A 25,707-nucleotide genomic window follows, 5' to 3' on the forward strand; every position below is an offset into this window, starting at 1 on the left:
CTCTCCACTGATGCCTCCTGACCTGCTGAGTTCCTCTAAAATTTTGTGTGTGAGATTCTCAGTGTAGAAGTGTACTGAACGTCAGGCTGGCCAGCTGACAGCATGTGAACAGATAGCTAATTCACACCCTTTCTGCAGCGAGAAGCATGTAGAGAGACTAAAATGAAATATTTATACTGAGACATGACTCATTTTATAATTAGGAATAAAACTTGGGCAAGATTTTATTAAAATATTTTAATCTTATTGTCTTCTGTCACTTGACTCTTCCTTCTGTAAAATAAAAGTACATTAAAATCATGATTAACTACATTGATAAAGGTACACACGATGATAAAATACACAGAATGAATGACACCCAGGGAACTTTTCCTGGGTTAGAAATGGCTAATATCAAAGGTTATAATTTTAAGGTGATTAGAGGAAAGTATAGGTGGATATCAAAGGTAAGATTTTTCACTCTAGAGAGTGGTGAGTACATAGAACACACTGCCAGGGGTGGTGGTAGAGACAGATACATTAGGGACCTTTAAGAGACTCTTAGATAGCTAGATGGATGATAGAAAAATGGAGGGATAGGTTGGAGGTGGGTGACAGGGCAGAGATATGTTTCTACCAAAGAGGTGTAAGGTGCGCCTTCCCTCCGCTAGCTTTTAGGTTACTCTTGGGAAAGGTGTAGCACCTGATTTTAATAACTCGGGGTCACTTGAAGCCAGTGGAGCAGGTGGTGGATGGTCATATGAGCAGCTGGTGCATATCACAAGTCCTGGTTATGCGACCACTGACACCAGGCAGACAATCTCTGAAGAGTATTGATAATGGCTGGGGTCACCCCTCTTGTAAAGACACTGCCCAGAAGAAGGCAATGGCAAACCACTTGTACACTTGTACAGAAAAATTTGCCAAGAGCAATCATGGTCATGGATAAGACCAAGATCGTTCACGTCACACGGCATGGCAAATAATGAAGATGATGATAATGATGCAGGAAGGGAGGGTTAGATTGATCTTACAGTAGGTTAAAAGGTTAGCACAACATTGTGGGCTGAAGGGTTTGTACTATTCTGTAATGTTCTATTTTCTACAAAGTGAGCTCCAAATCTTTTAGTGCACCAATAAATCTTTACTCAGCACAGAAAGAGAAAAGGTGTTTAGCTTCATGAAGATTACCAGAACATTTCAGTCCTAAGTGCTCTCTGATTGTAGGGACTGCCACCATAGAACTAATAATCATAGGTCAGCAGATGTATTGTTTCTTAGAAGGGCCAGTTTCACCTCTGTGACTTCAATATTTTTAGCCATGCATTGCATGATGCTGTTTGTGCCTTAATCGACAAGCAAATTCAAAATTATTGAAGGCACAGGATCTTATATTTGATCCTGTGTGTATGAGAGTGTGATATCTGTTGAGATGATACAGAGAGGTTCTGAAGAATGTTAGCCAGTACATATCTGTTACAGATATGACAGCAATTCACTGTCACTTGGTGAATGGCCACAATTCACGATCAGCTAAAGCAGCTGTTCAAGACTGCTGCAGACCTGTATGTGGGTGTAATGGAACACCTCCCTCCCCCCACTGCACACTAAGATTCAAGGCAGCAACTGAGTTAATGGTCAGGAGAAAGGGAGATTAAAGAGATTAGTTTTATTTATCACATGTACATCAAAACATACAGTGAGATGTGTCTTTGTGTTAAAAGCTAACACAGTTTGAGGAAGTGCCGGGGGCAGTCTGCAAGGATCGTTATGTTTCCAGCATCAAAACAATATGCCCACACCTAACTCACCCTAACCCACACGTGTTTGGAATGTGGGAGGAAATGCGGAAGAAACCTACACAGTCACAGGAAGAACGTACAAACTCCTTATGGGAATTGAACCTGAGCATTGGCTGTCGCACACCTCTTTGCACACTGTGGGTTCGCGGAGAAGGTGTGGAGGAGGATGGAAGGGACAGTGTAGAGGTTCATCCCCAGCAGCTGTGTAACAGAGGACTCTCTGATCTACGGGCTGTTCATGGGGACACACACCGAGACCAACATCCGGTGCTGCTGGCAGATCATCAACTCGGTGAAAGACACTCTTTGGTCGGCCCGAAACTTGATGGTCTACCAGCACATGGAGATGTCCGTGGGGGAATGCTGCCGACTGGCACATTCTCGGCTGCAGGAGTACATGCTGAGGGACACACTCAAACTCGGTGCAGCAACCGCAAGGGCCCGGTGGGGAAGGACCACAGTCTAGGGTTCTTCTCCCATGGGAGTTGAGGGGTAGTGGGGGGTGGGGTGTATACCCCTCAACAAGGGAATGTAAATATGGAATAACAGAGTGCCACCTGGGTGGCAAAATGTATGGAAATTTAAAGGTCGTAATGGAAGAAGTTGTAAAGGATTGAGAGTCATTGAATAGTTTATTGTATATAATTTTATTTTTGAATAAAGTATATTTTGTTTAATAAAAAATAATAGTGTTACACTAACTAATACAGTAATGTGCTGGCTGAGGCAGAGATCCTCAGCCAGGTCAAGGTCATGAATCCCTGGTGGTGTCATTTCTTGACTGAAGGGACATTCTTGCAAAATCCTATAGAGAGAAAAGCTCTATGGCAATAAGATTGTGGATATCTCGGGGACGTGGTTCAATGGGAGAGTACCTGCTTTGTATGCATGGAACCCGGAATATAAGAATGAATCTTTTGTTTCAAAAATGGAGAAAGCAGTAAACGTGTAGTGTCTACAATATATATGTACGACATTTATTGAAGCACTTGTGCTTGTATTGTTGAATAAAGCTGAATTAGAGCAGTGGTGTGCTCCGTATGCAGTATGTGGGAGGTCAGGGTCAACACAGTTGTCCCTGATGACTACACCTGCAATAGGTGCATCCAGCTGCAGCTCCTATCAGACCGAGTTAGGGAATTGAAGCAGGAGCTGGATGAACTACGGATCATTCGGGAGGCAGAGGCAGAGATAGATAAGAGTTATCGGGAGGCAGTCACATCGAAAAGACAGGAGGTAGGCAAATGGGTGACAGTCAAGAGAGGCAGGGGGAGCAGACAGAGAGAGAAGAGCACCCCTGTGGCTGTTCCCATCAAAAATAAGTATACCGTTTTGGATACTGTTGGTGGGGATGACCTACCAGGAACAATCTGCAGTGGTCCTGTCTCTGGCACTGAGGTTGGACCCGCGACTAGGAAGGGGAGGAGGGAAGAGAAGAGAGCGGTAGTGATAGGGGATTCTATAGTCAGGGGGGCAAATAGGAGATTTTGTGGGGAAGATCGGGAGTCTCGGATGGTATGTTGCTTCCCTGGTGCCGGGGTCCGAGACATCTCAGATCGGGTGCAGGTTATTCTCGAGAGGGAGGGCAAGAATCCAGATGTTGTGGTCCATGTAGGGACCAATGACGTGGGCAGGATGAGTGAGGGGGTCCTGCGTAGAGAGTTCAGGGAGTTAGGTGCGAAGCTGAAGAGCAGGACCTCCAGGGTAACAATCTCAGGATTGCTACCTGTGCTACGTGCGAGTGAGGGAAGGAACAGGAGGATTATAAAGATTAATACGTGGCTGAGAGGATGGTGCAGGAGGGAGGGCTTCAGGTTTGTAGATAATTGGGCCTTGTTCCAGGGAAGGTGAGATCTGTTCCGAGGGGACGGTTTACACCTGAACTGGAGCGGTACTAACATTCTTGCAGGGAAGTTTGCTAGAGCTTCTTGGGGGGGGGGGGGGTTTAATCTAAATTTGCAGGGGGCGGGGATCCAGAATGTGAGAGAGGATAGCGAGAGGAAGAATAAAGGACAGGTGGGGACTACATGGTTCCGGAATATTAAGTGTGTAGTAGAGGAAGGTGGGGCGGAACAAGTGATAAGGAGGACTCGTGTACAGAGGGATGGTTTGACGGAACATGGAGTTAAATGTGTTGAAAGAATAAGTAAATGTAGGAAGGACAACAAAATTCTAGGGGCGTATAGCCTGATGGGAGTTCGGGGAGCTGGGATAAGCACAATAGGCAGCGATTCAAACAGAGAGAGGAGAAATGGGTTAAAAATTCTATATCTGAATGCACGAAGTGTCAGGAATAAGGCGGATGAGCTTGAAGCCCAGGTGCGAATGGGTAACTGTGATGTTGTTGGGATAATGGAGACATGGCTGCAGGGAGATCAGCCCTGGGAAATGAATGTACAAGGGTATACGTGCTATCGTAGGGACAGAAATGTGGGCAGAGGGGGTGGGGTGGCCCTGTTGGTGAGGAATGAGATTCAGTCCTTTGCAAGGGGGGACATAGGGTCAGGAGAAGTAGAGTCTGTGTGGATAGAACTGAGGAACAGTAAGGGCAAAAGGACCCAAATGGGTGTTGTCTACAGGCCACCAAACAGTAGCATGGATATTGGGTGCAAGTTGAATAGGGAGCTAACATTGGCATGTGGCAAAGGTAATGTCGCAGTAGTTATGGGGGATTTCAACATGCAGGTGAACTGGGAGAATTAGGTTGGTGCTGGACCACAGGATAGGGAGTTTGTAGAGTGCCTACGGGATGCATTCTTGGAACAGCTTGTACGAGAGCCTACCAGGGACAAGACTATTCTGGATTTAGTGTTATGTAATGAACAGGATTTGATAAGCGATCTCACAGTAAAGGAGCCATTAGGAGGTAGTGATCACAATATGATAAGCTTTTATCTGCAATTTGAGAAGGATAAGGGCAGCTCGGAGGTGTCAGTGTTGCAGTTGAACAGGGGAAACTATGGAGCCATGAGGGAGGAGCTGGCCAATGTTGACTGGACGGATAGCCTAGCAGAAAAGACAGTGGAACAGCAATGGCAGGTATTCTTGGGAATAATGCACAAGGTGCAAAATCAGTTCATCCCCCAGAGAAGGAAGGATTCAAAGGGGGGAAAGGGGCCACAGTGGTTGACAAAGGAAGTTAGAGATTGCATAGCATTAAAAAAAAAGGAAATATGACAGAGCTAAGGTGAGTGGGAGGACAGATGATTGGGAAGTTTTTAAGGAACAACAGAACTTAACTAAAAAGACAATACGGGGAGAAAAAATGAGGTACGAACGCAAGCTAGCCAGGAATATAAAGGAAGATAGCAAAGGCTTTTTTAGGTATGTGAAGAGAAAGAAGATAGTTAAGAACAATGTTGGGCCCTTGAAGAATGAATTGGGTGAAATTGTTATGGGAAACAGAGAAATGGCAGAAGAATTTAATGAGTACTTTAGATCTGTTTTCACTAAGGAAGACACAAGCAATCTCCCAGATGTATGGATGGGCCAAGGACATAGGGTAACAGAGGAAATGAAACAGATTGACATTTGGAAGGAAACGGTGATGAGAAGACTGATGGGACTGAAGGCTGACAAATCCCCAGGTCCAGATGGTCTGCACCCTAGGGTACTAAAGGAGGTGGCCCTGAAAATTGCGGATGCATTGGTAATCATTTTCCAATGTTCCTTAGATTCAGGATCAGTTCCTGAGCATTGGAGAATGGCTAATGTTATCCCACTTTTTAAGAAAGGAGGGAGGGAGAAAACAGAGAACTATCGACCTGTCAGCCTGACATCGGTGGTGGGAAAGATGCTAGAGTCCATTATTAAGGATGAAATAGTGGCATATCTAGATAGCAGTGACAGGATTGGGCCAAGCCAGCATGGATTTATCAAGGGTAAATCATGCTTGACTAATCTGTTGGAGTTTTTTGAGGATGTAACCAGGAAGTTAGACGGGGGAGATCCAGTGGATGTAGTGTACCTCGATTTTCAGAAGGCATTTGATAAGGTCCCACATAGAAGATTGGTGGGTAAAATCAAAGCTCAGGGCATTGGGGAGAAGGCATTGACATAGATAGAAAACTGGTTGGCAGATAGAAAGCAAAGGGTAGCGGTGAATGGGTGTTTCTTGGAATGGCAGGTGGTGACTAGTGGGGTGCCACAGGGCTCGGGATTGGGACCACAGCTGTTTACCATTTATGTTAATGATTTGGATGAAGGCATAGAAAATAACATCAGCAAATTTGCTGATGATGCTAAGCTGGGTGGCAGTATGACATGTGATGAGGATGTTAGGAGAATTCAGGGTGACTTGGATAGGCTGGGTGAGTGGGCAGATACTTGGCAGATGGCGTTTAATGTGAATAAGTGTGAGGTTATCCACTTTGGGAGTAAGAACAGGAAGGCAGATTATTATCTGAACAGTATAGAGTTGGGTAAGGGAGTAATACAAAGAGATCTCGGAGTTCTTGTTCATCAGTCACTGAAGGTGAATGAGCAAGTGCAGCAGGCAGTGAAGAAGGCTAATGGAATATTGGCCTTTATTACAAAGGGAATTGAGTACAAGAGCAAGGAAATCCTCTTGCATTTGTACAGAGCCCTGGTGAGACCACACCTGGAGTATTGTGTACAGTTTTGGTCTCCAAGGTTAAGGAAGGACATCCTGGCTGTAGAGGAAGTGCAGCGTAGATTCACGAGGTTAATTCCTGGGATGTCTGGACTGTCTTACGCAGAGAGGCTAGAGAGACTGGGCTTGTACACACTGGAATTAAGGAGATTGAGAGGGGATCTGATTGAAACATATAAGATTATTAAGGGATTGGACAAGATAGAGGCAGGAAATATGTTCCAGATGCTGGGAGAGTCCAGTATCAGAGGGCATGGTTTGAGAATAAGGGGTAGGTCATTTAGGACAGAGTTAAGGAAAAACTTCTTCTCCCAGAGAGTTGTGGGGGTCTGGAATGCACTGCCTCGGAAGGTAGTGGAGGCCAATTCTCTGGATGCTTTCAAGAAGGAGCTAGATATGTATCTTATGGATAGGGGAATCAAGGGATATGGGGACAAGGCAGGAACCGGGTATTGATAGGAATTGATCAGCCATGATCTCAAAATGGCGGTGCAGGCTTGAAGGGCCGAATGGTCTACTTCTGCACCTATTGTCTATTGTCTAAAGCTGGTGCCAGAAACAGTGTCTTCCCCTCTGCCATCAGGTTCCTGAAATGACCTGAAAAGCCCTCATTCCTCCTCAGACAAGCTTCCTTTAACTTGCACTAATGTCGTCGTTAGGCACACAAAATGCTGGAGGAACTCTGCAGGCCAGGCAGCACCTATGGAAATGAATAAACATTCGGTGTTTCGGGCCGAGACCTTTCATTGGGACTTAACTTTCGGTGATTGGAGGATATAAGGGAAGAAGTCAGAAGTAGGAATTTTATACAGAGAGCGGTGGGTGACTGGAATGAACTGCCAGGGAGGTATTAGAGTTAGATACGGGTTAAGGACATTTGAGAGACTGTGCAAAAGTCTTAAGGTTAACTTGTAGGTTGAGTTGGTGGGGAGGAATTTATGCTCTATGTTCTTCGTGAAGAAGCAGGCCAACCCGATCTGAAAGCAGAACTTGTCATTATGGCTGAGATGGGAAATGTAAAAACAGGGAGGTCATAAGAACATTTATAATTTGGTATCTTTTTGGGCATTTAATAAGATCCTGGCTGCTCCCCTACCTGGCTGTTGTTGGTGCTGTGAAGCTCTCACCCATAACCCTTCCACTCCTGTCATACATCTAGTGGACTTTGGCTCAGTGAAGATTTTCAGTCTCACAAAGCCCCAGACGTCCTGGTGGCCGAATCCCACTTAAAGGGGCCCTGCAGTTAAAAATTCCACAGAGCTTTCAGGAAATCCGAGTTTCCTGACCCGCAACTCCTCCCCTTGGCACTCCCGCCCACTCACCTCCTGGCTTCTATCACAGGGCAAAGACAACACAAGGCTGGCGTACAGTGGCAGCAGTACCTCCATTTGCTCATGGATCCAGTCCAGGTACTCGGTGACCCTCGCGTACACCCCGGGTTTGTTCTGGTTCGCGCAGCCCGCTCCCCAGCTCGTGATGCCGACTAATTGCCATCCATTCTCTTCACCGCAGGCGAGAGGTCCCCCGCTGTCTCCCTGTGTGAAACCCAAGTGAAAATCTCCAAGGTCAAGGGAAAATCCATGGAACGGGAACACTGTTACAACCGGAAACTGGTTTAAACACGTGCGACCTAAAGCAACACAGACAAAGTGCTGGAGGGGAGGAACTCAGCAAGTCAGGCTGCATCCAAAGGAGGCAGGGCAGCACAGGGGTTAATGGAACACTGTTACTGTTCTAGCGACCCAGGTTCAGTTCCACCACTGACGGTAAGGAGTTTGTACTTTCTCCCTGTGCCCATGTGGGTTTCCTCTGGGTGCTCCGTTCCAGTCTTCCCCAACGTTCCAGATGACGCACGGTTTAGGGTTAGTGAGCTGTGGGCATGCTGTTTTGGTGCAAGAAGCACTGGAGCACCTGCGGGCTGCCCCCAGCACATCTTTGGGCAGTACCAGTCATTGATGCAAACAACACATTTCACTCTATGTTTTGATGTTCTGATGTACATGTGACTAATAAAGCTAATCTTTAATGTATGGTTCTGATGTAGGTAGATGGGACTAGTCAGAGCAACAGGTTGGTAATGACTAGATGGACCAAAAGGCCTGTTTTTGTTCTGTAGGGCAAAGGATGTTCTCAGAGCAGTTGGTAAAATTCCATCTTCCCCATAACATCCCAGTGTAATTCTACCTTGCCATCATAGAGATTATCCTCACATCAACCATTCCTGTCTGGTTTAGTGCAGTTTCTTCTCACTATATACAAAAACTATGGTGAACTGTCAGGACAGAAGAAAAGGTTATTGGCTGCAGTCTACATCACTGCAGGACTCGTATGTATCCAGGACAAAGAATCAGGTAGGAAGAAAGCATTGCGGACATGACCCACCCTGCAAACTGCCTTTTTCCAGCTGTCCCTTCAGGAAAGCACTATAGGGCTATCAAAACAAAAAGTTCACACCATTTTAAAAGATTTTCCCCCAGGCAGTTAATCTGATCAACTATTGTAGTTAGCCTCCCCTCATCCAACCCACTATATCCATTACCGCTCTGCTCTGTAAACACTTGAAACCACTTTTTATAATGTTGTTTACATTGTAAGTGCATGTTGATATTTATGTACAGTACTGTGCAAAGGGTCTAAGGCACACATACACAATATGGCTTGCGGGCTAAGACTTTTGCACAGTACTGCATTTGTCAACATGGAGCCGAGAATGAGTTTGTAAATCTGGTGGAAAGAATGGATGTTGGAAATGGTGAGGGTGGAGTGCCATGGGAGAGGTGTGGGACAGGTGGCAGAGAACAAGTTCCAGGGGCAGGGGGTGGCATGGGTGCAGACACATCCAGCCCTGAGACAACAGGCAAGGTGAATAAAGTTGATGCTTGATCCTTGATGGCTCCATGACTCTATGATCTTTGAACAGATGCCCTGTGCGGGCTGGGACCTTACCTGACAAGTATCAACACCTCCCTGCAGATAGCCGGCACAGATCATCCGGGAGCTTATTCTCTTGTGGTAAATGCCAGGCCGGCTGCAGATGTGATTGGGAATCAGGGGGACCTTGGCCTCTCTTAGACTGAGAGAAATTTCCTCTGCTGGATGACAAAAGCACGCTGTTATGATAGTTCACATGATGGAACCCAGCATCAGAGCCATTGTCTTAGATTTTAATCCTGGAGTTGTATCTGATTCTTTGAGTTCGTCAGTAGCAATTGGCTACTCCCATGTCTTGTAAATTAGCACAAGTAACTCCTGAAGAAGTTTTACAAAGCCGCTGCATTTGGACACTGGCCAATGAAAACGGGGTGGGCAGATAGTGTACCAGTTAGCATAAAATTATTAAAGCATTAGTGAACAACAACCTGGGTTTAATTCCCACTGCTGTCTGTGAGGAGTATGTACATTCTCCCCATGACCACATGGGTTTCCTCCAGATAGCAGGCAATTGAAATGAGCTGCCAGAGGAAGGTGGTAATGGGTACAAATGCAGTGCTTGAAAGATACTTGGACAGGGCCAGGGGTGTGAAAAGTTTAGAGGGATACGGGACAAACACAGACAAGTCAGACTAGCTCAGGAAAGCAACTTGGTTGTTATAGGCGAATTGGGCCAAAGTGCTTGTTTCCACATTGTATGCCTCTATAACGCCTGTGCACACATACAGTCCTGACTACAGCTAAAAGAATGAACACTTAAGCACACAGATAGTCTCGTACAGTTGCTTAGAGTGTGTCTTCATCTGCTGTCCCTCATTGGATCACTATTGATCTTCCGGATTGACATAGTGAGCGATCCATTTAGATTTCAGTCCTTTTTAAAAGTTTCTTCCCCCAGGTAATTAATCTGATCAAATATTCTACTTAGCCACCCCGCCCCCTCTGTCTTTAATCTCAGTCGCTCCACGGCATTGCAAACACTTGAAACCACTGTTTTTAACGCTGTTTACATTTGTGCATATCTTATTCCATGTCCATACTGTAACATCAAACTTCATTTATATATATTTATTTTTTACAATTGGTGAATGTTGTTGTTTCTTGTTGACCAACACACCACAGCAAATTCCTAATACGTGTAAATCCATACAGTGAATAATGCTGATCCTTGATCTTTGATTGTCCATTTGGTTTCAGGAAGACTGGGAATGCACAGAGGTCACTGCAGCTGAAGGCAGCAGCTCTACAGTGTCAGTCACTGAGCACGTGGAGGGGAGGGTACGACCATGGATGTTGCAGCCTAGCTGTCACACACAAGCCAGGACAGTAAAATATGGACAAGTTGTGTTCCATGTAGCAGACTCCCCCTCTCCACGCCGCAGATAAATCAAAAGGAATGGCAGAGACCGAAACAGTTTGGTGTTGCAGAAATTGCCAGTCAACATTGAATTCTGAAGACAGAGGCGCAAAGGGACTTGGGAGTCCTTGTGCAGGATTCCCAAAAGGTTAGCTTGCAGGTTGAGTTGGTGGTGGGGAAGGCAAATGCAATGTTAGCATTCACTTCAAGTGAACTAGAATATGAGTGCAAGGATGTGATGTTGAGGCTTTATAAGGAATTGGTCAGAACACACTTTGAGCTTTGTAAGCAGCTTTGGGTCCCTTTTCGAAGAAAAGACGTGCTAGCATCGGAGTGTCCAGAGGAGTTCCACAAAAATGATTCTGGGAATGAAAGGGTTAACATATGAGGAGTGTTGCTTGGCTCTGTAGCTATATTCACTGGAGTTTAGAAGAATGATAGGAGATCTCAATGAAACCTATGGAATATTGAAAGGACTCGATAGAGTGGATGTGGAGAGGATGTTTGGGGAGTCGAGGATCAGAATAGAGGGAGTTAGCCTCAGTAGAGGAACATCCACTTTAAACAGAGATGAGAAGGAATTTCATTTGCCAGAGAGTGGTGGCTCTGTGGAATTAATTGCAATGGACGGCTGTGGAGGCCAAATCAATGAGTATATTTAAACTGGAATCAGCCATCAAAAGTTATGGCGAGAAGGCAGGAAAATGGGGTTGAGAGGGATAATAAATCAGCCATGATGAAATGGCGGAGCAAACTCGATGGAGTGAATGACCCAATTCTGCTCTTATGGTCTAATTCAATGTCGGACTGCCTCTGGGACTCCAGCTCCAGACTTTTCCTTGGGGGTTACTCCCAAGCCCTCCACCTGAGTGGGTCTAGCTGCAAGAAGTGTAGGTTTGAGATCAGAGTTTTCCTTCTCCTAGGTGAGCTGCCAACCACAGCTGACAAGCCCCACGTGCCCAACCCCAGTGGTGTTAAGGTGCCAGTAAGCTGCCTTCGCCCCTTCTCCTGTCTGTAGAAACGGTTCCTCCAGCCTTAGTTACTAAGCCACACGTGAAGGCCAGGAGCTGGAACTGGTTGTTAGAGGCTACTGGAGATGCACAACATTAGGAGCATTTAATAGGTCGTGGGAACTTATCCCCACTTCCTCCCCATCCCTAACAATGACAACCTTAGCGGAATGATTGTATTGCTATGTCCAGCTGACCTTTCTCCTACGACCCCAAGACCACTGGTTTTGACACATACCCACCTCCATAACTCTCCTTACCTCCTTCATTGGTCAGACCCCAGCCCGAGATCCAGCAGGCTTTGCCATCCGGAAATTCCTGCCCAGAATTTGGGAGACAGATGGGCTGGATCCAATCTGAAACAAGACGTGGAGATCATTTTCCGGGGAGCTGGAGTCTCGCAGCACAATGAGACAGCTGGAGAAGAGACACATTGGAGCAGTTGAGGGTAAAGTTGTCAATGGTGGAGGCATGGAAATTGGCACTGAAGGATGCCAGAGAGATGCCAGTTCTGAGGGAGGTTACTGAGATGGATGAGGACTTTGCCTGGTGTATTGTATATAGCCTTTACGAGAAAGGTGTGGAGGCTCTGGAGAGGGCTCAGAAGAGGTTCGCCCAGATGGTCCCTGGAGTAGAGGGTGTTAACTATAAGGAGAGGCTGGACAAACTCTGGTTGTTCTTCTGGAGCACCGGTGACTGAGGGAAGCTCTAATAGAACCCAGCACCGAGTCATAGGGTAAAGAGAGTCCTTTTCTCAGGATAGAAATGTTAAATGTTAGAGGGCAGTGATTTAAAGTGGGAGAGGGGTTCAGCCACAGAATAACAGATCGGCACAGACTAGATGGGCCAAAGGTTTCTGCGCTGTACTGCTCTTTGACTCTTGGAATGCACAGTGCAATTTTTCTATTTAGACAGAGAGTGATATATGCTTGGAGCATGTTAAGGTAGTGGTGGAAGTCTTATTCTCTTCCCCCCTCTCCCATCAGCCAGAAGATACAAAAACCCAGGAGCACGTACTGCTACACTCAAGGACAACTTCTATGCTGCTGTTATCAAATTCTTGAATGGACCTCTCACTACGAGAGACTTTTGATCTCCCAATCCACCTCTTTGTGACCACTGAATGTTGCTTGCCTGCCCTGCACTCTTTCTCTAACAAGACTGTGTGGTCATTTTAATACTTACTGCCGGAACCTAATGAAGTGACCACTGAGTGTGTGTTTGTGGTCATCTGCTGCTGTAGCCCATCCACTTCCGGGTTCAACACAGCCCTTCTGCACACCAGTATTGCAAAGCATGGTGAGTGTGTTTCCGTCAATTTCCTGTCAGCTTGATCCAGTCTGGCCATTCTCCTCTGACCTCTCATTAACAGGGTGTTTTCACTCACAGAACTGCCACTCACTGGATGTTTATTTTTGTTTTTCACGCCATTCTCTGTAAGCTCCAAAGATTGTTGTGCATGAAAATAAGATGTTTTTTCCCCCATTGAACTGGCTGTTTTTTTGGCACCTTTCTCTGTAAAGGCTAGAGACTGTGCTGTGTGAAAATACCGGAAGATCAGTAGTTTCTAAAATACTCAAACCACCGGATCTGGCACCAACAATCATTCCACAGTCAAAGCCAATTAAATCACACTTCATCCCCATTCTGATGTTTGGTCTGAACAACAACTGAACCTCTTGACCATGTCTGCTTGCTTTTCTGCATTGAGTTGCTGTCACGTGATTGGTTGATTGGATATTTGATTAATGATCAGCTGTACACACGCCGCTAATAAAGTGAAAACTGAGTGTATATTCTACATTCTGTTTTACATTTTTACTTCCTTGATTCACCTCTGTATGCAATTACCTGCCTGGACAGTACACAAACATTTTTTTCATGATCTTGGTATATATGACAATAATAAACCATTACTAATTAACAGTGTTATATTTCATGAAGAGAGTACAGTCAATAACCACTTCTCTCAAATAATACAAAGAATGCTGGAAGTATATGGAGGAATTTAAAGTGGGGGGTTATATGGGAGGCAGGGTTTAAGGGTTGGCACAGAATTGTGGGCTGAAGGGCCTGTACTGTGCTGTACTATTCTATGTTCTATATGTGAATCATATATAGGCCTCCAAACAGTAGCCAAGATGTGGGGCTGAGATTGCAAAGTAAGATGGGAAAGGCATGTAATAAGGGTAATGTTGCAATTGTAATGGGGGACTTCAATATTCAGAAAAACAGGCTGGTGTCAGATGGCAAGGGAGGGAATTTGTTGAATGGATTGTTAGGTGGCTTTCTGGAGCAGCTTGTGCTTGAGCCTACTCAAGGAAAGGCTATTCTAAGACTGGGTGTTGTGTAATAACCCAGATCTCATTAAGGAGCTTAATATAAAGGAACCCTTAGGAAGCAGTGATCACAATATGATTGAATTCATACTGCAATTTGAGAGGGAGAAGCAGAGATCAGATGTATCAATATCACAATGAAATAAAGGGAATTACAGAGGCATGAGAGAGGAGCTTGCCCAGGTGGACTGGAGAAGGATACGTGATTCTGGCATGGTCCCGGAGGACTGGAAAATTGCAAATGTCACTCCACTCTTTAAGAAGGGAGGAAGGCAGAAGAAAGGAAATTATAGGCTAGTTAGTCTAACCTCCATGGCTGGGAAAGTGTTGGAGTCTATTATTAAGGATGAGGTTTTGAGGTACTTGGAGACTGATGATAAAATAAGTCAAAGGCAACTTGGTTTCTGTAAAGGGAAATCTTGCCTGACAAATCTGTTAGAGTTTTCCAAGGAAGTAACACGCAGGGTGAACAAAGGAGAGGCAGTTCATGTCATTTACTTGGACTTTCAGAAGATGTTTGATAAGGTGCCACACATGAGGCTGCTTAATGTGATACAATCCTATGGTGTTGCACGGAATATTCTGGCAGACCCTCAAAATTGAGGAGTGACCTTTTAGAACAGAGAGTAGTGAATCTGTGGAATGCTCTGCCACAGACTTTGGTGGAGGTCAAGTCCGTGGGTATATCTAAGGCGGAAGTTGAGAGTTTCCTGATCAGTCAGGACATGAAAGGAAATGGCGAGAAGGCAGGTGTACAGGGTTGAGTGGGACGTGGGATCAGCCATGCTGGAATAGCGGAGAAGACTCGATGGGTTGAATGGCCTAATTCTGCTTTTACAGACTTATGGTCTAAGTACTCCCCAGTCAGGCAGCATCTGTGGAGGGAGAAGTACATTTACTGTTCAGATAAAATACCTTCAACCTGTAATTTTGACTCTTGTTTCTTGCTCTGCACTTGCTGCTTGACCTATCACTAATCCTGACATGTTCCTTTTTAATTTTGAATTTCTAGTATCTGCTGTATTTTAGTTTTGTTCCAAGACACTTAAAAACTTGGCTCTGGTGATCAAATCAGTTTTAGAACATAGAACATTACAGCACAGCACATACCCTTCTGCCCACAATGCTGTGCCGACTTTTTAACCAACTCTAAAATCTATCTAACCCTTCCCTCCTACATAACCGTCCATTTATCTATCATCCTCCCGCCTATCTTAGAGTTTCTTAAATGCCTCTAATGTATTGGCCACTATCATTTCCATTGACAAAACTCAACACTCTGTGTGTAAAATACCGACCTCTGACATTCACCTGTACTTTCCTCCAATCACCTTAAAATTATCTCCCCTCATATTAGCCATTTCTGTCTTGGGGAGAAAGTCTCTGGCTGTCCACTCGATCTATGTCTCTTATCATTTTGTACACCTTTATCAAGTCATTGCTCATCCTTTTTCACTCCTTGATCCAGACTACCAATGAGAAATATACAGATTGCTAATGCACTCCATGACATAATTGGGTTTTAGGTATAAATTTCAGAAAGAATCCAACAAAGTTACAACTACTTTTCACAAATGGGATAAATCACTGTTCAGTTGCTGGTCCAGACTGCCAAATCCCCAATCCAGATGACCAAATCCCCAAATGAAATGGCCAAATCCCTGTTTGAGACTACCAATCCTTGATCCAGGTGGTTAAATCCACGATCCAGAAGAGTAAATCTCTACTCCAGATGGCTAAATCTCTGATGCAGACCTCTAAATCCCTGATCTCAATTACTAATGAGAAAAAACAAATTGCTGACACACTCCATAACATTCTCATTGGGAAATGTCACTGCCCAAAGTAGCAATTGTTTATTCATAGATGCTGCCTGACTTGCAGAGTTTCCCCGGCATTTTGCATATGTTGTTCCATAACATAATTGTGCTTTGGATATAAATTTAGGAAGGAACCCAGTGAAGCTCGAGGTACTTTCCACGTGTGTAAAATTACCATTAAACGTCAGTGGTGTTTCCAGCTTTATGAGTGCAATGTCGTAATCGTAAGTGTGGCCTTTGTACTTCTTGTGGTGCACGATCCTTTCCACAGCGTATGACGAGCTTTCCGTCAGAGGCTGTTCTATGATGCCCACATATACTTTCCACGAGGAGAGAAATAAAAACCTGAAAGCAACAGGCAGAATTTAAATAAAACGTTAAGTTCAGCAAGGGTTTCTCTTGAATTCAGGGAAAATATCAAGCCTATAGAAGTCAATGTATAAAAACATGCAGACATGGTTGAGCAGTTCAGTTGTTGTTCAGACCAAACATCAGAATGGGGAAGAAATGTAATTTAAGCAACTTTTACTGTGGGATGATTACTGGTGCCAGATGGGGTGGCTTGAGTATTTGATAAATTAGTGAATTCAATGATTTCAGTCCTGATGCAGGATCTATTATATTCCTTCGTCTTTAGCCCTTTACCTCTTTCAGCTTCTCACTTCATCTACCCTCCACCACCCACACTTCTCCTTCACCTGGTCTCACCCATCAGTTGTAAGTGTGCACTCCTTCTCCTCCCCCTCCCCCAGAGTTAAGCTTCCAATCCCTTCCTTTCTAGTCCTGATGAGGGGTCTCGTCCTGAACTGTTGACTCTTTATTCTCTTCATAGATGCTGCCTGAACTGCTAAGTTAGATTCTCTAGAATTTTGTACATGTTGTTCTGGATTTCCAGTAACTTCAGAAACTCTTGTGTCACCGGTGCAGGGCCTCGACCTGAATGGATAACTATCCGTTTGATCCAAGAGGCTGCTCAGTCCACTGAGTTCCCACAAACTCGGTTAATTTTTGTTTCAGATCCCAGCATCAGTGGTCTCTGGGGAATCCAATGATTCTGCTGTTCATACATGCATCACCCTTAACATCAGGGAAACCTGCCTCCCATCCATAGACTCAGTCTGCGCTTCTCACTGCCTCAGTAAAGCAGCCAGCATAATCAAAGACCCCACCCATAAAACCATGACTATAGGACACAGGAGCAGAATTAGGCCATTCAGCCCTTCAAGCCTGTTCCACCATTCCATCATGGCTGATTTATTATTCCTCTTAATCCTTTTCTCCTGCCTTTTTCCCCACAACCTTTAATATGCTGACTAATCAAAAACCTAACAACCTCTCCTTTAAATATACTCAATAACTTGGCCTGCAGGGCAATGAATTCCACAGATTCTCCACCCTCTGGCTAAAGAACTTCCTCCTCATCTCTGTTCTAAATGGATGATCCTCCAGATATGAGGCAGTGCTCTATGGTCCTAGACTCCCCCACTATAGGAAACATCTCCCCACATCTACTCTCTCTAGGCCATTCAATAATTGATAGGTCTTAATGAGATCCCCCTCATAATTCTAAACTTCAGTGGGTACAGGCCTAGAGCCATCAAACACAACTCATGCGTTAACTATTTAATTCCTGGAAAAAAAACTACTAGACATTCTCTCTTTTCCATAGGGCATAAGATACAAAAGCTTGAATTCACCTACAAGCAAGCTCAAGGACGGCTTCCAGCTTTTGTTCTAGGACTATTGAACATACCCCTAGTATAATAAGATGGACTCCTGACCTCACAGTCTACCTCGTTAAGGCCTTGCAGAGCACTTTCTCTTAACTCTACCATTTTATTGAGCATTCTGCTACCTCAATGTACCGATGTGATGATTTCTTTATGCACAGCATACAAAAAAAACTATTTAATTGTATCTCAGTGTATGTGGCAATAACGATGACTAGTAGAGTTCTGCAGGGGTTGGAATCGGGACAGCAGTGACTGTGGAGCTGTTTGAGTCGATCATTAAAGATGCTGTTCTGGGTTACTTGGAGGCACCTGACAAAATAGGCCAAAGTCACCATGGTTTCTTAAGGGAAAATCTTGCCTGACACATTGGTTGGAATTCCTTGAGGAATTAACAAGCAGGGTCGACAAAGGAGAATCAGTGGATGTTGTTTATTTGGATTTTCAGAAGGCATTTGACAAGTGCCACACCTGAGGCTGCTTAATAAAATAAGACCCCATGGTATTGCAGGAAAGATATTAGCATGACTGATTAGCAGGAGGCAAAGAGTGGGAGTAAAAGGGGGCCTTTTCTGGTTGGCTGCTGGTGATTAGTGGTATGCTGCAGGGGTCAGTGTTGGGACCACTTCTTCTAAACGTTATATGTCAGTGATTTGGATGGTGGAATTAATAGCTTTGTGATCAAGCTTGTGGATGATATGAAGGCAAGTAGTGTAGTGGAACCAGGGAGTCTGTACGAGGATTTAGACAGATGAAGAGAATGGACAGGTGGAATACAGAGTAGGGAAATGTGTGGTCATGCACTTTGGTAGCAGGAATAAAGGAGTAGATAATTTTATAAATGGCGAGAAATTTCAAAAATCTGAGCTGCAAAGGGACTTTGTGTAGGATTCCCTAAAGGTTAACTTGCAGGTTGAGTCAGTGGTGAGGAAGGCAAATGCAATGTTAGCGTGAATTTCAAGAGGACTAGAATATAAAAATATTGTGTAATACTGTGGATTTATGAGCCACTTGGAGTACTATGAGCAGTTCTGGGTCCCTTATCAGATTCAGAATCACTTTATTGCCAATGTGTGAAATATAGCAGAACTGATTGTGGTTCGGCGCCAATCATAAAGCTCAGGATAATACCATTACAGGAAACACAATCGGAACAAACAATTTACAAGACAACAGTACAAACAGCCATGAGCGATCAACAATTAGCAGAATGGTGAATTATGGGATGTCAGCAATCAAATTTAAATATATGTTAACATATGAACAGACTCAATAATTATCAACAGGACAAGGAAAGCAGGAAAGATAGTTTAACAGATATTGTGCAGGGACAGTTAGGGTATTACACCTGAATAAATTTTGTTGAGAAGTATGATAGCTACAGGAAAGAAACTTCAGACATTATGTGTAGTCTTGGTGAAGGTGGATTTGTGGAGTCTCCCTGGTGGCAATTTGCTGAATTGACCGCTCGGGTAGGTGGAGTCAGCAGTAATTTTTATTTCAGCCTAGTATCAGCACATCTAAGATGTGCAGGCATTGGTGATGGTCCAGACGAGGTTCACAAGAATGATTCTGGAAGGAATGTTTGGGCCCTGAATGGAGGTGAGAGAGGAGGTGAATGGGCAGGGACAACACGTGGGCTGCTTGCAGGGATAAGCACCTGGAGGGAGATTAGTGGGGAGGGGTGAACGAACAAAGGAATTAAGGAGTCAACCCTGTGGAAAGCAGAGAGGGAGGGAGGTAAAGATATGTTTGGTAGTCAGATCCCTTTAAGGAAGGTAGAAGTTGCAGAGGATTAGAGGGCTTGTCCTCAAGGAGAGATTGGACATTCTTGGGTTGTCTTCTGAGGGGAGACCTGACAACTTTGATAAAATTATGGACGCATAGATAGGGTAGGCCAGGGCTTCCCAACCTTTCAAACACCAGAAGAGAAGCATTTATGCTGAAAGAGGGAAGCTGCAAACACGTGTTTCACTCTATGTTTCAGTGTTCATGTGATAAACCCGAATCTGAAGGAGATGTGCTGGGCAACTTTTTTTTAAACACACAGAATGATGGGTGAGTGCCAGGAACAGACTGTCGGTGGGGGCAGTGTGAGAGGGAAATACAATGGTGGTGTTTAAGAAGCTTTTAGAATAACGTGTGAAAATGCAGGAAATGGCGGAAGAGATTTAGTTTAATCTGGTATTGTGTTCAACATAGGCATTGTGGGCTTTTCCTGTTCTGTTCGATGTTCTATGAATGAGCAGAATTGCCAGTCATGACCTCTGCTTTGTACTTTGAAAGATACAGTGAAATGTGTCAATTGAGTCCTTTGTACTTGCTGTCTCTCACCTTAAATGCCTTCCTTCTTGAATTTGACATTTCTACCCTTGGAAAAAGACTGACCATCTACCCTATATCTGTTTGTCCAAAACTTCATAAATTGCATCAGGGCTCCCCTCAGCTTCTGATATTCCAAATGAAACAGCACAAGTTTGTCCAAACTCTCATTATAATACATAATCTCTAATATAGGCATCAGGAAGATTGAAATAATCCAAGCATTTGTGGAAGGCGAGCGAGGTTTTGGCACCTTCTACTAGCCTTTCTTTCACTGCTGCTGAAGGAAGGAGTCAGCATGAGGTAGTCGCTCGCTCCTCGCTCCTGAAGGAAGGTCCTGGAGTTTGAGTGACCGCTTCCTCCCTCGTTGCGGTCGGCGGATGGTGCCAGAGCAAGGTTCAGTTGCAGATTTAGAGTCTAATTCAGGGTTATAATGTGTTTAGTTTCCAGTTCTGGTTCTTGTCACTCTTTTTTTTAATTACGGCTTTTGGGTGATTTTTCAATCAAGGTGGCATGGACACTGAGTTGTTGTGAATTGCAATATGCCTTTTGATTTTGTGTCTTATATTCTGTGGCTTTTTCTTGCTGTTTACGCAATTCTTTGGCACGTGGGTGGCAGGTTTGATGTTTTTCTTTGAACGGGTTGGTTCTATGGTTCTTCTTGGTTTCGTGGCTGTCTGTGCAGAAGACACATTTCAGGGTTGTATGCTGTGTGCATACTTTGATAATAAATGTACTTTGAATCTTTGAATTCTGGGGAACCTCTCCAAAGCCGTGTAATGGGGATACCAGAACTGCACACAATCCAGGTGTGGTCCAACCAACGTTTTATATAGCTGCAACTTAACGTTTCGACTTTTATACTCAATACACTAATCATTGAAGGCCCCTGCTCTAAATATTACAAAAGCCACTGGTCCCACGCTCATACACCAGATCAGGTCCCTGTCCGTTGGGCTGGATTTGCGAGGCAGAGACTTACTCAACAACACAGTGCGCAGCAGTTGCGATCCACACTGGGGATATGATGGATCCTCCACACAGGTGTTGCCCGTCCAAGTGGAGGCTAACTTGCCAAGGCCACTGACCGGCCACCGAGACATTCCCACCCACAATCCGAGGTGAGTATCTGGGTCTGGAGCCACACTCTGCACAAGGGAAGACAAAAAATGATTTAGGACAAAGTCTTCCCTTCAATTCTCCTCTTCTCTCCCTTCCTCAGTCCATTTGCTTTGGTTCTCCCCGCTCCCTAGTCTGCCATCTATTTCCCCCACATCCCAGTAGACGGCACTTATGTTCCACCATTGTCAAAAGTCTCAACAGCGCCACTCAGAGTCAATAAGTGGTACTGAATCCAGGTTCATTCAATGGGATAAACATTAATATACTTGGACATACAGCACCGAACAGGCCCATCTGGTCCAAAGAGCCATATGACCCAGCAACCCATCTATCTAATCCTAGCTTAATGTCAGGACATTTTCCAATGACCAATTAACCTACTAACCGGTACGTCTTTGGTAGGAAACCAGAACATCTGGAGGAAACCCATACATTCACGGAGAAGAAGTGCAAACTCCTTACAGAAGATGCCGTGATTGAACTCTGAACTCCAGACAGCCCAAACTGTAATAGCGCCATGCTAACTGCTAGGCTACTGTTCAAAGCAGTTTGACAAAAATGATTCTGGGATTAAAAGGCTTGTCATATGTTAGCACTGGGCCTGTACTCACTGGATCTCATTGAAACCTATGGAATGTTGAAAGACCTCAGTAGGTTGGATGTAGAGCGGATGTTTCCTATAGTGGGGGAGTCTAAGACCAGAGAACACAGCCTCAGGGATAGAGGGATGTCCGTCTAGAATGGAGATGAAGAGGAATTTCTTTTTCCAGAGAGTGACGAATCTGTGGAATTTGTTGCCACAGGCGGCTGTAGAGGCCAAGTTATTGATTAGTCAGGGCATGAAGGGATATGAGGAGAAGGCAGAAGATTGGGGCTTAGAGGGAAAGCGGATCAGTCATGATGAAATGGTGAAGCAAACTCAATGATCTAAATGGCCTAATTCTGCCCCTATATCTTATGGATTTATTGTCCTGTACTTTAGGGAATTAGGGAATTAAAATCCAGTGTGGCCAACCTCTCCATAAACTCAGGCTCTCTAGCCTAGGCAGCATACCTGTAAATCTCTTCTGCACCCTTTGCAGCTTGACAATGTCTTTCCTATAACAGGGTGACAAATACTGTCCAGAATACTCCAAATGCGGTCTCACAGCAATGTCTCTACCCTGACCTCGATGTTGTGACTAATGACGGCCAGCACACTAAACGCCTCTCACTACCCTGTCTGCTTGCACAGATGCTTCCAGTGATCTGTGCACTTGTACACCATCTGTTCCACAATGCTTGCCAGTGCCCTGCCACTCACTGTGTAAATCCTACCCCCCGTATGACCAAAATGCATCTCACACTTACCTGTTAAAATCCAGCTGCCGTGTATCAGCCCGTCTCCCGAACTACCTCGTTATGATCTTGCGCTTTATTGGCACCATCACTGCTCTCTTTCAGCAGCTTTCACACTTTCATCTGCATTGTTATTGTTTTACCGCCTTCTACCTCCGTGCACTGTAAGAACAGTAGTAGGCCTCCGCTACTCTCCATAGACCATGGATTTGCGCCTTGCAAAGTTTTCCAGGGCGCAAGCCTGGGCAGGGTTGTATGGGAGACCGGCAGTTGCCCAAGCTGCAAGTCTCCCCTCTCCATGCCACCGACGTTGTCCAAGAGAAGGGCATTAGGTAAGAACAGTATACTGCACAGGAAAAGCTCTTCACTGGATCTTGGTACACGGGTCAATAATAAACCAAGACCAGTAATAATGGATCTTAATTCTTTCTGAATGTTCAGCTGCAAATTCATCTTCCAGTATCACAGGCATGTCTGCCCTACCAACTCTCTCTACATTTTCAGTGAGCCTAGTCTAATCTCTATTTTTCCAGTCTGGTTTGACCATACATTTGACTTTTAGTATATGAACAGTATGCAAGACAATCTTTTCACTTCTATTTCAACACACACAAAATGCTGGAGAAACTCAGCAGGCCAGGCAGCATCTATAGAAAAAGGTACAGTCGAGGTTTTGAGCCGAAAACCTTCAGCAGGACTCAATCCGAAACGTCAACTGTAGTTTTTTTTCATAAATGCTGCCTGGCCTGCTGAGTTCCTCCAGCATTTTGTGTGTGTCGCTCAGATTTCCAGCATCCGCAGACTTTCTCTTGGTTTTCACTCTATCTATCTATTTACGAATTGATTAATTAAGGCCCTTCTGGTCCTTAGAGCTGCACCACTCAGCAGCCCCAGTTTAACCCTACTCTAATCACCGGACAATTTACAATGACCAATTAACCTACCAACTGGTATGTCTCTGGACGGAAGGAAACCCAGGCGGTCATAGGGAAAATATATAAAACTCCTTACAGACAGTGGCGGGAATTGGACTCAGGTTGTTGGTCCTGTAAAGTGTGCTAACCAATATGCTGACGTGCCACCCTATCTTGTTAAATGTAACAATAATAAACCAATACCGTCAAAGCTGGTCCCATTTGACAGCACTTGGTCCTTAACCTTCTCAGCCTTTTCTAAAGTGAAATGAAATGCTCAGCAGCCTCCAGTCGGGGCAGATCCTTCCTCTGTGAAAAAAGCTCACCTGCCCGTGGAACAACTCAGTCCAAGAAACTGCAGATTCATAATGATAAGTCAATCATACACCAATAATAAATCTATGATAAACCAATAATTAATCAATAATAACCAATAATCATTGACCAAGACATGTCAGAGGGCCATTCATCATGCCCTTGTACTAAGTTGCCACTTTCCTCTTTGAATGATTTATTACCCTTAGGCTCTTGAACAATTGGTGTATCAATGTAAATATATCATAAGGACATACAAAATAATAGTCTCATTGTGTAAATATGATGCAAGCACCATCTGTTGTTTTAGTTGTGGTCTGTCCATTGTTAAGTTGACCCTGTGATGACTGCACTGGGGTTCTCAAAGTCATAGTGGTTATAGGAAGTAGGACTACACTTCCAGAACTTTATACTGCATCTCCTTCACCATCACTTCTCAACTTCTCTACTGTTTAGTACTATCTACAGGAGGCATTGTCTCAAGAAGGCAGTGATGAACATCAAAGATCCCTACCATCTCTGGGCCACGCCTCTTCTTGCAGCTACCATTGGGCAGAAGATACAAAAGCCCCAGTTCTCTTGCCACCAGGTTCAAGGGCAACTACATCTCTTCAACCACTCGGTTCTTGAACCGGCTGCCAAAACCTGCAAGTATTGCCACGTTTCCAGTGCCAACATAGTATGCCCACAACTTGCTAACCCTAACATATACGTCTTTGCAATGTGGGAGGAGACCAGAGTACTCGGAAGAAACCCACGTGATTACAAGGAGAACATACAAGATCCATACAGACAGCAGGAAAACTTGAACCCTATTTGCCGATGTTGTAAAGTGTTATGCCACAGTGATACCGGAGGGAAAGCCACACGGGAAGAACATGCTGACTCCACAAAGACAGCACCGGAAAGCTGAATCACTGGAACAGTGATGCAGCAGCTCCACTAACTGTGCCACTCTGAGGCTCTGTCTCTTGGTTTCAGTTATCCATGGCCCACTGGCTATTTAGTGTGGGGTGGGGGCATTTTTCTGTTCAATGTTAAAAGCACCATATCAATGCAAATCGTTCTTAGTGATAAAACAACCCTTAAAATTAAAATGACTTACCCAAACATTTCAGTGAAGTCACCCTCCCCGAGTTACAGTCACTGCAGGGAGATTAAAAGAACAGAAAATATATTAAGACATCAAGATTAGAAATAACACCGCAGTCAGAAATAATTGAGTTTCTCCGAAGTTTCTATTATCCCAAAGGAAATGAACATTGAGGAGTTTTGCAGTAATTCGAGACTACCTAAACACGTCCATATCTAAAATAAGATTAAGATGAGCTTTATTTATCACGTGTATCAGAACATTGCAACATACAGTGAAATGCATTGTTTGCGTCAATGACCAACACAGTCTGAGGTTGTGCAGGGGTGGGGGCAACCCATAATATTGCCATGCTTCCAGCACCAACTTACAATTTACTTACCCTATCCCATCCGTCTTTAGAAGGTCCAAAGCACAAAGTAAATTTATTATCAAGGTAGATATACAGCACCACATACAACCCTGAGATTTAGTTTCTTGCAGGCATGCTCTACAAATCTGTCGAATAATAACCACAATAGAATCAATGAATGACCACAACAACTTGGGTATTCAACCAGTGTGCAAAAGACAACAAACTATCTCTTTAATTTCTCTTAAATCTTGAAACAAAACCTGCATTGTCCAGTTCTGCTGACAGCTCGTTCCATCCCCTGAGTGAAGATGATGCCTCTCACATTCCCCTTAAACATTTCACCTTTCTCCCTTAACCTACAATTTGCTGATCCAGTTAACCACAATATCATCCAGACTGTTCATATAGATGACAAACAAGAATGGGCCCAGCACCGATCCCTGAGACACTCCATTAGTCAGAGGTCTTCAGTCAGAGAGGCAACCATCTATGTTTTCTACCATGAAGCCAATGTCTATTTCCGTTTACTGCCTCATCCTGAATGTCAAGCAACTGAGCCCTTGTGACAATCCTCCCATGTGAGACATCATTAAAGGCCTTGCTAAAGTCCTTGTGGATACGTCCACTGCCTTTTCTTCTGGTAACCTTCTTGAAAAACTCAATAAGAT

At 44.4% G+C, this 25,707-nt stretch overlaps 1 protein-coding gene across 1 annotated transcript in view; it reads right to left on the minus strand.

Annotated features, from left to right (window-relative positions):
• Nucleotides 1-243: 243 nt before the first annotated feature.
• tmprss3a (transmembrane serine protease 3a) overlaps nt 244-25,707 on the minus strand; it is a 50,406-nt gene continuing 24,942 nt past the window's right edge. The window contains exons 7-13 of the mRNA XM_073044711.1: nt 24,697-24,737; nt 20,885-21,050; nt 16,026-16,195; nt 11,952-12,047; nt 9,340-9,485; nt 7,776-7,928; nt 244-273 (exon numbers count right to left, since the gene is read on the minus strand). Coding sequence (XP_072900812.1) covers nt 244-273; nt 7,776-7,928; nt 9,340-9,485; nt 11,952-12,047; nt 16,026-16,195; nt 20,885-21,050; nt 24,697-24,737 — 802 coding nt within the window. The remainder of the gene's footprint in view (nt 274-7,775; nt 7,929-9,339; nt 9,486-11,951; nt 12,048-16,025; nt 16,196-20,884; nt 21,051-24,696; nt 24,738-25,707) is intronic.

Source organism: Hemitrygon akajei, chromosome 5 (assembly GCF_048418815.1).
Source record: "Hemitrygon akajei chromosome 5, sHemAka1.3, whole genome shotgun sequence".
Classification (NCBI taxonomy): domain Eukaryota; kingdom Metazoa; phylum Chordata; class Chondrichthyes; order Myliobatiformes; family Dasyatidae; genus Hemitrygon; species Hemitrygon akajei.